At 45.7% G+C, this 15,599-nt stretch overlaps 1 protein-coding gene across 1 annotated transcript in view; it reads right to left on the bottom strand.

Moving 5' to 3' along the window:
- Positions 1-15,599, bottom strand: part of KIF1A (kinesin family member 1A) — a 2,508,766-nt gene that overhangs the window by 1,866,427 nt on the left and 626,740 nt on the right. Inside the window, exon 13 of the mRNA XM_086944020.1 lies at positions 2,690-2,832. Within this exon, the coding sequence (XP_086800146.1) occupies positions 2,690-2,832 (143 nt within the window). The remainder of the gene's footprint in view (positions 1-2,689; positions 2,833-15,599) is intronic.

Raw genomic sequence — 15,599 nt, forward strand, 5'->3', positions numbered from 1 at the left:
TGGCAAACAGGAGTGGTTGATAAGCAAATAGAGGGCAAGGGGGACACACGTGGGTGTGAAGGAGAAAGACTGATGAAACTTTCACTCATAAGAGTGCATTTCCAAAAGTAACAAATGAGCCTGCAAAGGGCACTGGCCACAGGAAACAGTCCTAGGTCCAAACTCCACTGTAGGGACCAAAGACAGCCCAGGAGGAAACAAGAGGCAAGGAGGAGGCGCTGACCAACAGGAAGCAAGGAAACAAAAGTGACCCCACTCCTCTTATGGAACACCTCAACTTCCTACTACAAACTTACACGAAGACCAAAATAGGAGGCACCCTTGTGTACAGACCCCCGGGACCCTGAGCAATATTCTGCGTTGCTATCCCCAACCTCATCACCCCCCCAGCAATCGACTCCCACCACTACATCCTACTCAGCAACCTCAACTTCCACATCGACAACCCCAACAACGCCAACTCCATCGCATTCCTGGAGAACCTGAACAACATCGTCCTCACCCAACTGGTCACTGAACCCACGCCAGACACACACTTGACCCCATTTTCACCTCCAACGACAGAATCAAATTCTGCCATACCACAGAACTCACCTGGACTGACCACACCATCATTCACTTCACCATCAACAATGCCCAGCACACCATCACCAGTCACCACATATCAGTTCTCCTCCTTCTGCAGCTGGAGCGAGGTCACTGAAACTCAGTGGTCACAGGCCCTCAACACCTCCCAACTGGAGGCCTCCACAGACCTCAACCAGACAATCCAGAACTTTGCAATCTGGATCACCAACAGAGTCGCCCTATTGAAACCTACACAATCCAACAAGGGCCCCAAACATGCTAGTTGGTACACCACAGAACTCAGGACCACCAAGCGCAACTGTCACCAACTGGAGAAATTATGACGCACCAGCACAAACCCGCCAACTGAGTAGCTCACAAAACAGCCCTCAGCAACTATCACTGGCACATCAGAAAAGCCCAAAAAGTATCCATTGCCACCTACATCGACTCTGCGGCCAACCACACAAAGGAACTCTTCAAAATAGTCAAAGAATTCTCAAACCTGACAACGACAGAGAACACCATCCACCCCTCCCAAGAACTTTGCAACATCACGGCAAGATCACCAAAATCTACAACTATTTCAACATCCAATGCGCCACCCTCATTCTTGACGACCTGGACCAAGCAGCGAACACCAGCCGAACTATCACCAATTAGTCACTGCTCAACGTCCTCATCACCTCAACAATCATGTCTTCCATCCATCCTGGACACCCACTGACCTCTTCCCCCACCACCTCTACAACCTCGCAATAAACCCTACCATCAGGCAACTCATCAGCATCCTCAACACTACCATCTCCACAGCAACCTTCCCAAACGTATAGAAAGACGCTGACATCAGACCCCTCTTAAAGAAAGCCTCCGCTGACCCCAACTACCTCAAAATGTACGTCCGATCTTCCTGTTACCCTACCCAGCCAAAGTTCTTGAGAAAGCCATCAACCAGCAGCTCACCGAATTCCTGGAATAAAACCACCTACTGGATGCCTCTCAATCAGGATTCCATGCAAATCACAGCACTGAGACTGCACTAATTGCCGCCACAGATGACATCAGAAAACTCTGAGAAACTGTCGCCCTGATCCTGCACAACCTCTTTGCGGAGTTCAACATAGTCTCCCACAACACCATCATCAACAGACTCCACAACATAGGCATACAGCAAAACGCCCTCAAGTCAATCGTCTCCTTCCTCACACGACGCACACAGAGCATCTGACTGCCTCCCTTCATTGCTGCACCAAAGACATCATATGCGGCGTACCACAAGGATCATCACTCAGCCCCACCCTGTTTAAACATCTACATTACCCGCCTTGCAGACGTCATCGGATGACACTCAACTGATCCTTTTGCTCACTGAGCAACCCTCCAACACCAAAACCTACTTCGGCATTGCCATGACCGATGTAGTTGAATGGATACGAGACAGCTGACTGCAACTCAATTACGACAAAACTGAAGTGCTGATCTTCACGAAAAACACCCCTGCATGGGACCACAGCTGGTGGCCTGCAAATCTCGGTGGCACAAGGGGCTTGTAAATAAGCCCCTGGACACTTACAGTGACTAGACGAAGGATGGGAATATTGTAAAGAAACCTAAAGCATGTTTACAAAGGTTAGTGATTGTTAAATTTCTAAAGACGGTTCCGATCCCCCTGCAAGATGTCCAAATAATAAATTAGTGTGGATGCTTAAAGGTATAAAGATGTTATCCCACTTCTACCGATGAGTAACTTCTTACTAGACCATCTAGACTTTACTAAACAAGCTAATTCATCTAAATTGTCATTCACCTAGTGGATGACGAATTTGGAATAGCAATCTTCAGGTGTTGATTGGAAAATGCCTTATATCTAAAAATTGATTGATGAAAAAAGTAATGCCACACCCACCATAGAGCTTGACATATGTACATATTTAGGCTGATGCCTTGAAAAACACTCCTCTTCAGTGACAGCTGAAGAAAGAAAAGCTAATAGATTGCAATCGTAGAGTTAATGTCCAGTAGTTGGTACACTGAGACCTCTTTTTTCACAAACCTTGTGCTTCAATTACAACTTATGATGTACATTTTAAAAGGAGATTCACTAGGCTGTAAGGATACTCACTGTCAATGATGTCGCCTAATCCCTGGGCACCAAGAAGATCTTTAAGACGCGCCACTTCATCCTTTAGCTCCCTGATCAAGCGGTTGTTGGGGTCTTCATTGATTACAGCATTGCACCTGATTTGTTTGGCACGATCAGCGTAACTGTGAAAAAGTGAAAGTAGAATGGAGGTGAGTGAAGCACTTCAATGCCAAAAAGCTAAATCTAAACCACTAAATGCATGCATCACAATTGGAATAAATGTGTCAATGTAGGAGAGTAGGGTCTGCTTCCTATGGTCACCCCCACTTTTTGCTGTGATTTTCTGGTTTTTCGACTTTGGACTGGCTGTGGTCCTGCTAATCAGACCCACAGCTTAGCTGTTCTCTCTCTAAATTGATACCATGTACTTTATGTACATACCAGATTGGGTATTGGGTCACCTTTGTGAGTCCCTTCATAGTGTACCATAGGTACCCAGGACATAGGTGCATCCAAGGCCTACCAGGGGCTGCAGCATGTATTATGCCACCCCTGGCTGGCCCTCCAAACTGACACCACAGGTCTGTTCGCACAGCCTGGGTAAGGTGGTATAATCACCCCTTACTTAGATATAGTATATCTATATCGAACCTTATATATAGACACATAGTAACCTATAAGTCACTCCTCTAGCAGGCTTAACAATCCTGGAGGCAGAGTGCTTGGTTTTATGTGAGAGGGTGCCCTAGCATGAGCTGAGCCCCTCTGCAGCTTTCAGAACCATCTCCCTACAGCTGTTCTATGATATAGCCATACCATATACTCTTAAGTGCATTATAATCCTCGTGGTTAATGCTAACTTTGGTTTGGCTTTATCAAAACATGTCGTGTAAGGTGTCAAAAACTTTTGAATACTACCCCCACCCCCCCACCCGCCAGTCCTGGCGGCAGGGGTAGCATTCCATCCTTCTAGAGGGAGAAGACATGTAGATACTGGTAAACCCGGTTAAAGTTAAACAGAGCCTCAGCATCACAAAATGGATGCTGCTGCCACATACATGAGTCTGACCTCCTGCTGCTGGACAAAACTCCGGCAGGGGAGGCCTGGACAATAGTTTTCCTCACATGAAATGGAATCTTTCTAGGTAGCCACACACGCCTGTACTTATCGGGGATACAACTTTGAAAATTCATATTTAGTTGGTTAACTATCATTGTAATTTTTACTTGAACAAAAATATGATTCCATGTGTACTGATCCTGAACTGATCCTTACAAGAAGATGGATGATAAGGTAAATCTCACAACTGCACATGTGACCAGGTATCTGTTGAGACAGTCCAATAAATATAATGAAGGGAGTGTTGAAAAAAATACCTCAGTGTCTAAACAAGTAGATTAGGCCGTCAAGAAGTAGCTGCAATGTCATGCCTTTCGATAGGCCAAGAGTTTTCGTATGCTTATACATTACTGGCTTATTGTTTACTAAATTGGTGAGAGTGGGGGATGGTGGAGGTAGATGAGACCTGAATCTGGACATAAGGGAAGAGGTATGACGTCTAGGATAGAAATGCTTTTTTGAACAGCTAGGTTTACACAGTTTTTCTGAACTCAGTGTGTGATAGAATGTTTTTGGGTAGGTCATGAAATGTGGACCTTGATAATGATATGATATGATAGAGACATTTATTATAGCACTTGAATCACTCTTGAAGGAGTATGTTGGAGCTGCAGTGCTGAGACACAAGAGGCTTCCTAAAACAGCCAGGTCTTCATAGCCTTCTTGAAGGAGATAAAGTCTGAGCATAAGCGGAGGCTAGGGGGGAATTTATTCCATTGACAAAGGGTAGTGTAGGTGCGAATGCAAGGGATAGTCAACAGAGCCTTATCCGAGGAACTTAGGCATCTTGTGGTTTAAATGGTATTAAACGCCTGGAGAAGTAGGCAGGGCGAATTTGCGAAGTGCCTTATGTGTCACACAACAGAGTTTAAAAATGACCCGTTTTCTGATAGGCAGCCAATGGAGATTCCGGAGAATAGGGAAAGAGGGAGAACGAGATGGAAGTTTACAAATTAGTCCAGTGGTGGCGTTCTTGAGTCTTTGACTGATGTTAACAGACCATTCCCGTACTCCAGTCAACTGATTATGAGAGCTTTGGCAAGAGTTTATCTAGCACTGTCAGAGAGCCAAGCAAGAGCCTTTTTTAGAAGCTTCATATTGGGGAAGCAGGAGCTGCAGCTGGTGTTTTCTTGGTCCTTCATGGAGGGAGACCGATTGTGAGAAGCTGGATTAGTACATGGTGCCTACTTATGTAAGTGGACACCCTGCACTAATCCAGACAACCCTTACGGTGATTTTAGTGGTCTTAGACAACCTTAGAAAGCTCTCTAATTGGTAGCTATGGAGAGTAGCCTTCAGGCTTAGTCCATAAGGAGTGTAAAGCCGCTTGTTTTACTGGAGAATAATCTTATTGGTATAGATTAAGTAAAAAATAACCACACAGTGCATTTCTAAAAATATGCATTTATTTTAACCCCTTCCATGCTGTGACGGCCCCCGTCCGTCATGCATCACGTGGGCGTATGCTGATGACGGCTGGGGGCCGTCATGATCCCGCCCACTCTTTAAAACGGCCGCACAGTGCGAAAATTCACTGCGCATGCAAGGGGTTAAGACACTCACTAACACATACAGATATCTCCTACCTGGAGATATACACAATGCACACAATAGTTTGCAATAAAAATAGGTAATAGCAGATATACAAAAATCATTCCCGTAGTCCAGTCAACTGATTATGAGAGCTTTAGCAAGAGTTTATCTACCACTGTCAGGGAGCCAAGCAAGAGCCTTTTTTAGAAGCATCATATTGGGGAAGCAGGAGCTGCAGCTGGTGTTTTCTTGGTCCTTCATGGAGGGAGACCGATTGTGAGAAGCTGGATTAGTACATGGAGCATACTTATGTAAGTGGACACCCTTCACTAATCCAGACAACCCTTATGGTGATTTTAGTGGTCTTAGACAACCTTAGAAAGCTCTCTAATTGGTAGCTATGGAGAGTAGCCTTCAGGCTTAGTCCATAAGGAGTGTAAAGCCGCTTGCTTTACTGGAGAATAATCTTATTGGTATAGATTAAGTAAAAAAGAACCACACAGTGCATTTCTAAAAATATGCATTTATTTTAACCCCTTCCATGCTGATGACGGCCCCCGTCCGTCATGCATCACGGTGGTTGTATGCTGATGACGGCTGGGGGCCGTCATGATCCCACCCACTCTTTAAAACGGCCGCACAGTGCAAAAATTCACCGCGCATGCAAGGGGTTAAGACTCTCACTAACACATACAGATATCTCCTACCTGGAGATATACATAATGCACACAATAATATGCAATAAAAATAGGTAATAGCAGATATACAAAGTGGGCGCCAGGGGGAAACCAAACCATATACTAAAATAGTGGCGTGCAAACCACGACTCAAGTCAAGACTATACCCAGAAGACGTAGAAGTGCCGGGGACAAAAGGAACCACCCAAGGGAGGTAATCAAGGAACCCCATGGAAGCCATGTGCAAAGTGGGAACATGACATGGGCTCAATACAAGTCAATAGGTAAGTTGCGGTTCCAATTTTAAAGAAGGACCCTTCCCAGTGGACCCTGAAGAAGCCCCATGGAAAATAGGAGGTTGGAGAGCCACCACACCCATGGATACCCTAGGAACCAAGATACCTACACCAGGGAAGCGCTCTCAGGCAAGGGCCAAAGGGATAGGACCGTGGTTGAAAACAGTCTGCCTTTCATGGACGGTCTTCTGACTCTAAGCAGTGTAACATCTGATGGATCATTGCAATATCCTGGTAGCAATATTGTTAGATAATATTTTTAAGGTCTGTTGGTTCTTCTTGGCACTCTTATTAACCAGCGTTAGGATTTTCAAAAGGGAGTCTTTCCAGTACAGTCTTTTGTATATGAGTTTGTATAGTAAACCTTGGTAACAATTGTAGCCAGAATTGACTAGCTGAGAAACAGTTTTCAGGTCAGAGTTCAACAGATACTTTTGTGTTTTGCAAAGAACGTAGGGACATATTTACAAGGGAATGGCAGAGCGTGGCGTTAAGCACAAAATGTTAACACCACGCTCCGCCATTCTGAAAACGCATGGATGAGCCGTATTAACAAAGACACGGCACATCCCTATGTTTTCCCTAGCACTGGTGCTATTTTAAGCTCCCTAGCACCAATGCAGGCACGCTGGCACTAAAGTGCCAGGTTGCCTGCGTTGAAGGAATGATTGTTTATGTGCACAAAGGTGGCCCTCCCTGAACATAAACAATCACAAATGGTGATTTTAAACTTCTATGTGTGTTGCATTGTGCAGAACACATAGAATTACAAATTGTAATATTTTGTTACGTTTGTGTATTTGCAGGAAGGGACACCTTCCTGCACATAAACAATCATTCATGGCGTTTTGCTATTTTTATGTGTGCTGCACAAGGCAGCACACGTAGAAACAGCAAAAACGAGGAGAAATAAAGCATTTCTCCTTGCTTCATCAAGTTAAGACCAGGTTTTCTCTGGTCTTAATATTGGTGCTGATTAAGTATAAAGGGGTAACCCTGTGTCCCTCAGAACCTGGGTAAGTTTCAGTTTAAACAAGAAATGGTTCTGTCGGGGACAGAACCATTTCTTAATTTTGGTGCTGCCTCCTATTTACGCCACCCTAATAGAGAGCAGCGTCAAAAGCAATGGGTGTTGCAGCAGAATGCCCACAGCAACATCCATTGCTCACCTCTTTCACGCTAAGTATAGCCTGAAAGGCTGCCTTATTTACAAGGCGGCGTTAAGCCACATTCATTGGCCTAATGCCGCCTTGTAAATAAGGCGAAGCCCCTATTGCCACAGGAACGTCATTCAAATGTTATGTTAGCAATTTGTAGAGTGCATTGTTACTCCAGTTTGGAGTGTCCCCATGCTACACTTCCGAAAGACCAAGAGGGTGACCAGACTACTTCTACTGTTGATTTGAGCCTCTCATAAACTGCCAGGTTTTTAGGTGTTTTCGAAAGGACACTTCTGAAGACTCTAGTCTAAGATGCAAAGGGAGTAGGCCCCACTGTTTAGCTGCCAGGAACTAAATGAGCTACCACCAAGGTGCTTACTATTAAATTTGGGAACAACCAGTCCTGTTCCAGCTGATCTTAAACAACCCTTTTGGGTGGTATGGTGAAATCATAGGAAGAAGATAACTCGCACCTTTGCCCTGCAGTATTTTGTGAATGTAGCACAGGGCTTTAAAGAAATCATTTCCTCTATGGAAAGCCAGTGAAGTGTATCCAGAGCTCGCCCTGTGGGAGCACTTTTGGGAATGTTCAGCAGCAAGCGCCCAGCTGCCTTTTGCACTCTATGAAGCATATGAATGCTCCTCTTGGAGGCCCCCAAGTAAAGACTTTGCAGTAGTCCAATCTTGATACTACAAGAGTCTGTACTCCTGTTTTTTTCAGCACATTCCGGAATAAGCCCTAGGATCTTTCTAATCATATTCAGAACCCCAAAACAGGTACCAGTAAGAGTGGAAATTTGGTCCGAGAAAGTGGAGTCAAACCAGATTTTTGACTTTGTGGTTCAGGGAAGGTAAAGGACCCAGCCCACTGGGCCACCAGAATGAAAACCAAATAGATGTTTGCTTCCCTACCACTAAGATGTCAGTTTTACTAGCGTTTATTCTTAGACAGCTGTTTGTCATCCAATTCGCCAAGTCAGCTAGGCATAATTTAAAATCTTCTGCCACTTGACCGTATTCTTGGGCCAGAGTTATAATCAGTTCAATGTCATCCGCATAAGACAATGTCTGCACACCATGGCTTTCCATAAACGTGGTACAAAAGGGGGTGGTGATGGACGGAGCATCTGAATCAATCAAACACTCACACCCAGTCAAAAGATCTGGGTTTAATCCATCACCGTTCCTTAGCCAACTCTGCCACCCCAGTTCAGACATGGCTATATGCAAATCAGTCTGACCCTGTGCCTCATGGGAACAGTCCAGTCCGAACTGCCAATGTCTTCCCTGGACCGGAAACAAGCTTCTGAGGACCGGTTTCTGGCATTCCATAAACGTGACATTCCTGTGGCGATAGGGGCTTATAAATATACCCCTATTGTATTATTTAGCCAGTGGATATGACATACGGTTCAATAGTAACATGATTATTGCTTTTTTATCGTTGTCATTTTTTATTGAGATTTCAAGAAAGAACAATGCCAGCAGAGCCCATCAGGGTACAGCAATCCAGAAAGACTGAAATACAATTAATGGCTACCACCGTCAATAGTAACAAAAGGGCTCCAAGTGGAAGATCACAATCAAACAAGAAGTTAGCGACAATGGTGGATGAGGGCTTAAGGCAAAAAAGAGAGTCCATGAGGAGTGTAGGAAGGGAACAGGAGGGAAAGGGTGCAGCCGAGGTGTGTGTCCAACTTGGATAGCAAAGTGGAGGAAACAAAGGGGTGGGAGGCAGAAGGATGGGGAGTGGAGAGGGGAGACAGGACGAAAGGGAGGGGGAATCACAGGAGGACAGGGATAGAGTAGGATATGGGGGAAGGGTGCGGATAAGAGGGGGACAGGTGGGGAGGGGGAAAAAGAAAGGGGATGAAAGAGGGGACCGTGGGGAGGAATCAGCAAGAGGGGCAGGTTGAGAGCACTACCATCGATGCAGGCACAATACACACAGTATCAGCCCATCCTCAAGAAAGGAGGACAGAAAAAAAGAAATGCGTCACCTTTTCCAGTGAGTTGTAGATTATTCTTGCGTAAGAAGCGATTTTGTACATAGCTATGAGCCACTCCTCATGTGTTTAGGACAAGTACAGGGGGAACCCTACTCACGGAGGAACCAGGGTATTAATTTTATACAAGAAACAACGGTTCCTGTGGCTAGTAAAAATAATATAGCATTGAAAAGGCTCTATGGCGATGTATTTAAGGTACAATAATGTCAGAGGACAAGGAACCACTCACACGCAGAGGTTGAGTTATAACAGGATAATCAATTTTATGTACATTATAAACACAAAAAATAAATTATAGTGCATTATGTCCCCATGTGAAAAATTGAACCAACATGTGTGTATTAACGTGATCTACTATATACAAGGTTTCCAGATTAACAAAGAACGAACATTTATATATCCATTTTTTTGCAGCACAAATATACACTGATATATGCTGAGCGGTGGCTCGTTCTCTTTATACTTGTTGACGGCGTTTCGACCCCTGCTTTGGGTGGGGGGTCTCTTCAGGACTTTGATGACTGGGACATCTAAAAATGAAAAAGGGGATAGCATAAGGCCCATGTACCGGCACTAATGCTGGATTGGAATGGAAAAGGTATCTAAAGAAGGGGTACCTGTATCGATAGTGGTGAAAATGGGGAAAATGTGCCACCGTGAATAGTGAAGTAATGAAAAGTAACTCACATGAGCACCTGGCCGCCTTCTGTCATGTAATAATAAAAATAATACAGAAAATCAATAACTTAAACTGCATTCAAAGTTATGTTGTGTATATCGTATATATAGATGCAGGATTACCACTTACCTCAATGTAAGGCAAGGCATGCGTTTATAAGAATACTGTAAGACTAATGCTCCGATTCAATCACGCTACAGCCGTAGCAGTGTTGTTGTCTTTGTTAAATAAGTCCCGGACGGCTGGTGCGCCTGGGGGGGGGCAGGGGGGGGGGAATTGTTTGCGAGGGGCTTAGTGGGCAGGTGATAGGAGGTACGTATGGGCAAGCAGTCGTGATGCCCAGCAGATGTATGCTCCAGGGATTCTCTGCATTTTTACCTTAATTGAAAATGAAGCGATACGATCTCGCTTGGTTTTAGACAGGGTCTGCTTCAGTGTGCTGCTGCTGTCAGCACCTGACTCCTCATGCGTTGGCAACTGCGGGGAACGCCAGTGATGTAGGATGTAGGATGCAAATCTTAGCAGCTGTCAGGGAGGTGGTAAGAAACCTACGGGCATGATGAGTTAAGTGGAGAGAGTCTGCCAGGTCATGGAGTATGACCAGCGAGCCTGGCAACGGAATTAGTATAGCCACCGCCTCCATAAATGTAGACCCCCACCTTGGCCCAGAAGGTGCGGATGTCTGGGCATTCGTAGAGTAGATGAACAATGTTGCAATGTTTGTGACTGCACCTCCAGCAAGAGGAGGGGGGCAACACACCCACTGACTTGAGCCTCACTGGTGTCCAGTGCCACCCCTGCAGGTTCTTGAGAAGGCAGAATTCCATCTGGGCCTCCTGTGTGCCCTGGCCAAGGTTCTCTAGGAGCTCCACCCTGTCCTCCTCCTCGCCCTCCACCTGGAAGTGAGCCTACCAGGTTGCCTTCAGACCTTCAGACACGCCACCTGTGGCTGGTAAATCAGAAGATTAAATACACCGGGCATCACACCCTTCAATTGACCTCATTTATTGAGATAGCTGAGCACTGGAGAGGAAGGAACGGACAAGGGTGGGGTCCCAACTTGCGTTTGAGGCAATGGTGCAGTTATGTTTATTGCCACTGTTTGTTAGGACCTAGGCCAAATTTTTCTTATAGCATCGCAAAGAATTTGAGTTTGTCCCGACCGATGAGATAGTTCAGAGTTTAAATCCTTGCATCCCCCAAGTGCCCCAATTGAGCATGGTCACCCCTTTGTGGGTGCCATCATTGTACCAAATGGGCACCTTGTCATGAAGGTGCTGCAGCAACAAATGATGGACAAAATGCTGAATTAATCAAACATTCACCCCAGTCAAGGCATCTGGGTTCAATCCATTGGTCTTTTGCCCACTCTGTCATCCCAGTTTGGACCCAGCAATATGCAAAGCAGTCTTGACCCTGCTCCTCATGAGAACAATTTACCCCGAACTGCCAAGCCAGGTCTTTCCCAGACCAGAAACAAGCAGCACTTATTATGAAGATGAGCGTCCACCGGGTGGAGCCTGTGTGCCCATAACTGCTAGGCTGTCCATGATTAAGTTCACTATTGTGATCCACATCGGGGAGTACTGGACCTGGGTGTGCATATGCGGAAGTAGCGCCAGGTGCAGGGCGATGTAATAATGCTCAACGGAGGTGAGACCAAGGACTCCAGAAGACCTATGGGCAGTAAGCTTCCCAATGGCCAGGCAGGGTTTTATTACCCCTCAGATGGAGGACTTGATGCCCTTGTCAATCTGTTGCAGCACTTAAGGGGCATCAATATGGGAAGCATGTGCAGTACATAGGTGAACCGTGGGAGGTCATCATCGTCAGAGCCTGCGTCCTCCTTCACAATGATAGGCTCAGGTGAGTCCACTTCTCGAAATCAAGCCGCATTCGCTCCACGAGTGGGTCCAGGTTATCTGCCTCCAGGTAGACGCCCAGGTATTTGAGATGGTAAGCCCTCCACTGGAGCAGGAACCCGGAAATAGCATCAGAGGTGGTTACCCTCTAGGGCATTAAAACTTTGCTCTTCCTTGAATTATCCTTGTGGACAGAGATGGCAGTGAAAGCGTCAATAGACAATTAGTAGAGCGTTGAGGGGTCCACTTTGTGTGGGGATGCCAACAATTCATCCCAACTGGTGTATTGCCGCCACCAGGGGCTCCATAGTGAGGCGGAACAGCAAAGGGAACAGCGGGGACCCCTGTCTCATCCCCTGGCAGACCTGGAAAGGGTCTGAGAGGAGGGTCATAGAGCCAGCAGACCCTAGAGAAGAAATCCATGCTAAGGCCGAATATCCGGAGAGCAGTGAACAGGTAATCCCACTCTATCCTGATGAAGGAGTTCTTAGCATCTAGAAACCGGGCCCGAGCCTCTTCCGGCAGGTGTTCAGCCAGCCACATGGCATGGGCCAGCGTACGCATATGGTTGCGCGACGATCAACCCAGGACAAACCCCACCTGCATATTACGAAGCACGGAGGGAATAACCCGTTTGAGGCAGGCCTCCAGTATGCTGGTCAAGATCTTGATGTCACCATTATGAAAGGAGATGGGGCGGTAACTACTACAGAGATAGGGGTTTTCCCCAGGCTAGGGGAGGATCGTTATAAGGGCCCTGTTGGAGAGGAGGTCTAGGGAGCCCAAACAGTCAGCTTTCTTTAAGCCAGCATGAACAGAGTCCACTACCTCAGCCTTAGTCCACTTGTAAAATTCAGCCAGGAAGCCGTACTCCCCGGGGGCTTTATGGTAGGGGAGGTTAGAGATGTCTTGAGCAATCTCTTCCTTAGTGATCTTTCCATGGAGCAATTTCCTACCCTTCTCAGTGAGGTGGACTTTTGACAGTGTCATGGAAGGAAACGATCCATGCCAGGTCAGGGACCATTTCAGGGGAGTAGAGAACCTGGTGATACGAAGCAAATGTAGCTGCAATTTCCTGGGGTTGACTGACAAGGCCCCCAGAGGTGGTGGTAATAGCAGGTATAGCCATCCCCACTTCCCTTTGCCGGAACTGCGCAGCCAGGCGCCTGCCCACCTTCTCTTCCTACCCGTAATGCCTGTACTTCAATTTCTGGAGTGTATATGCAGTTTTTAGGTGAAGAGAGTGTTAAATGCGATGCATGCCTTTTTGAGGCTGCGCCTAGCGACATCAGAAGAGTGAGCTGTGTAGGTGTGTGAGGCTAGCTATGTCTTCCGCCAATGTTCTTTTCTGCGCACCTCTCTGTTTGTGGAATAATGCTGCATCCCTCATCAGCTGGCCCCTGACAGCTGCTTTCGCAGCTTCTCACAGGTTTAGAGCCAAGTCCTCCGATCCCATGTTTTGCGCCAGGTAGGTACAAAAGTGGGATATGAATAGATCCTTACTTGCGGTCTGCTTAAAGAAGGAAAGGTAAAGCCATCAGGGCTTGTGGATCGGCTGTGCAAGAACAAGATCAGACAAAAAGCAGATCGGAGAGTGTTCTGAGAGCTTACCCTCCAGGATGGAAGTGTCACTCATGACAGGGAGCATGGTCTGAGTCATGGAGAAGTGGGCCAATCCTAATTGAGTGCTGTGCATGGAAACAGATAGGTGTGTTTCTTTTCCATGGAGTGTAAGAGACACCATTCATCTAAGAGGCCATGATCCACCCTGAGATGACCCATAGGAGCCCAATCCACATGACTGACCACATCGATTGGGCTTATCTGGTCCAAGATCGCATCCCAAGCTAGATTCCAGTCACCTCCTATTATCAAATTTGCATTGTCTATTTCTGTTAGCAACAGGGTGAGTCGGTGGAGAAAAGAGCATTTCGGTCCCATCAGCACATAAATGGAGTCCATGCAGAGCACCTTGCCACAAATTTGCAGTTTGGCAAACATGTAGAGACTCTCTGGGTATATCCATGATTTAAGTACCATGTGTGGGAGGGTCTTGTGAATCAGGATTGCCACGCCACATTTCCGGCGAAACACCTGTCCATCGACCTGCTGTGGAGGGCAGCGCCTATGAATCTCCTTACCCACCAAGTTCCACCAAAACTTCTCTGCCTCAGCGCTAGGGAGGTACCTCTGCTGAAGGAAGGTGATATCGACATGTTTAGAGTTAAGGTACGTAAGCACCTTCTTGCACTTGATATAGTGTGAGGCCATTCACATTCAAAGAGATGACATTTAGTGCCGCCTGCAGGGGCATCTTGAGCATTTGTGCCGAGAGTGGAGTGAGAATGTAGAAAGGGGGGTCAGCACAACCTGCCAAGCACAGTATGGTGGCACCCCTAAAGCTGGCCAGGGGAAGAGGCTGCCTGTGGATCCGGAGAAGGGGTATGTTGGAAATGGCCCTTTCTCCAGGGTCACCCCAAAACATTTTTCCTTTCTCCTCCTCTTTCTGCTGAATTTGTTTTTGCTGTCTTTAGAACTCTGTGCACTTTACCACTGCTAACCATTGCTAAAGTGCATGTGCTTTCTACTTAAACATGGTAACATTGGCTTATCCACATTTGACATAATTAATTTACTTATAAGTCCCTATTAAGGTCCACTATATGTGCCCACTCGGGTATGTAAATTAAATGCTACTAGTGGACCTGCAGCACTGATTGTGCCACCCACTTTGTTAACCCTTTAAACATGGCTCATGCCTGCCACTGTAGAGCCAGTGTGTGCAGTTTAACCTGTCATGTCGATCTGGCAAGTTAGCCCTCTTGCCAGGCCTAAACCTTCCTTTTTAATACAAATATGTCATCCCTTAGGTAGGCCCTAGACAGCCTCAGGACAGGGTGCAGTACATTTAAAAAGTTGGACAAAGTACTTTTAAGTGTTAGATGTCCTGTTTGTAGAAAACTCTTAAATTTGTTTTTACTATTCAAGGCCTATCTCTCCTATAGGTTAACATTGGGATTACCTTACTACATTTTAGAAGTATAATTTCCATTCAGGAAAAGATGGACATTTCAAGTTTGGTATCTCCGCCCTCACAATTTAAAATCACAACATATGGTATTATAGAAAGTTGTAATAACTAAAGGGGATAGGTCCATAGGACCCGGGTCAGGTCCGGCCGTAATAAATTGAAAACACAAAAAGGGGAACCGGGCTCCGTTTTGTCTTATGCTCCTATTACTTTAAAGCAACAAACAGACTGCTACCTTTTCTGTTTGAATAGAATTTTTATTAATCCATTCCTTTTTTCGATTTTCATTGTTTATTTATCCAAAAAGTTCAAATGCATGAAAAATAGGGAGACACTTGTTTTTCAAACAACATACAACAATACTTTTAACAATTCACAATGAACAACGATCATAAACAAACAAAATTATTATGTACAATGATTATACACAAAACAACATTTAACATTTGCATCATAACGCAAATGACTAAAACAATCTTGACGCTATCTTGTTTTTTAGACCAAACATGTGCCTGACGCAGGGAAATACTTTAGGTATACATGTGGGGAATAATATTCATAACAAATCCGTCGCATAATACA

This window comes from Lissotriton vulgaris, chromosome 11 (assembly GCF_964263255.1).
Source record: "Lissotriton vulgaris chromosome 11, aLisVul1.2, whole genome shotgun sequence".
NCBI classification, from domain to species: Eukaryota; Metazoa; Chordata; class Amphibia; order Caudata; family Salamandridae; genus Lissotriton; species Lissotriton vulgaris.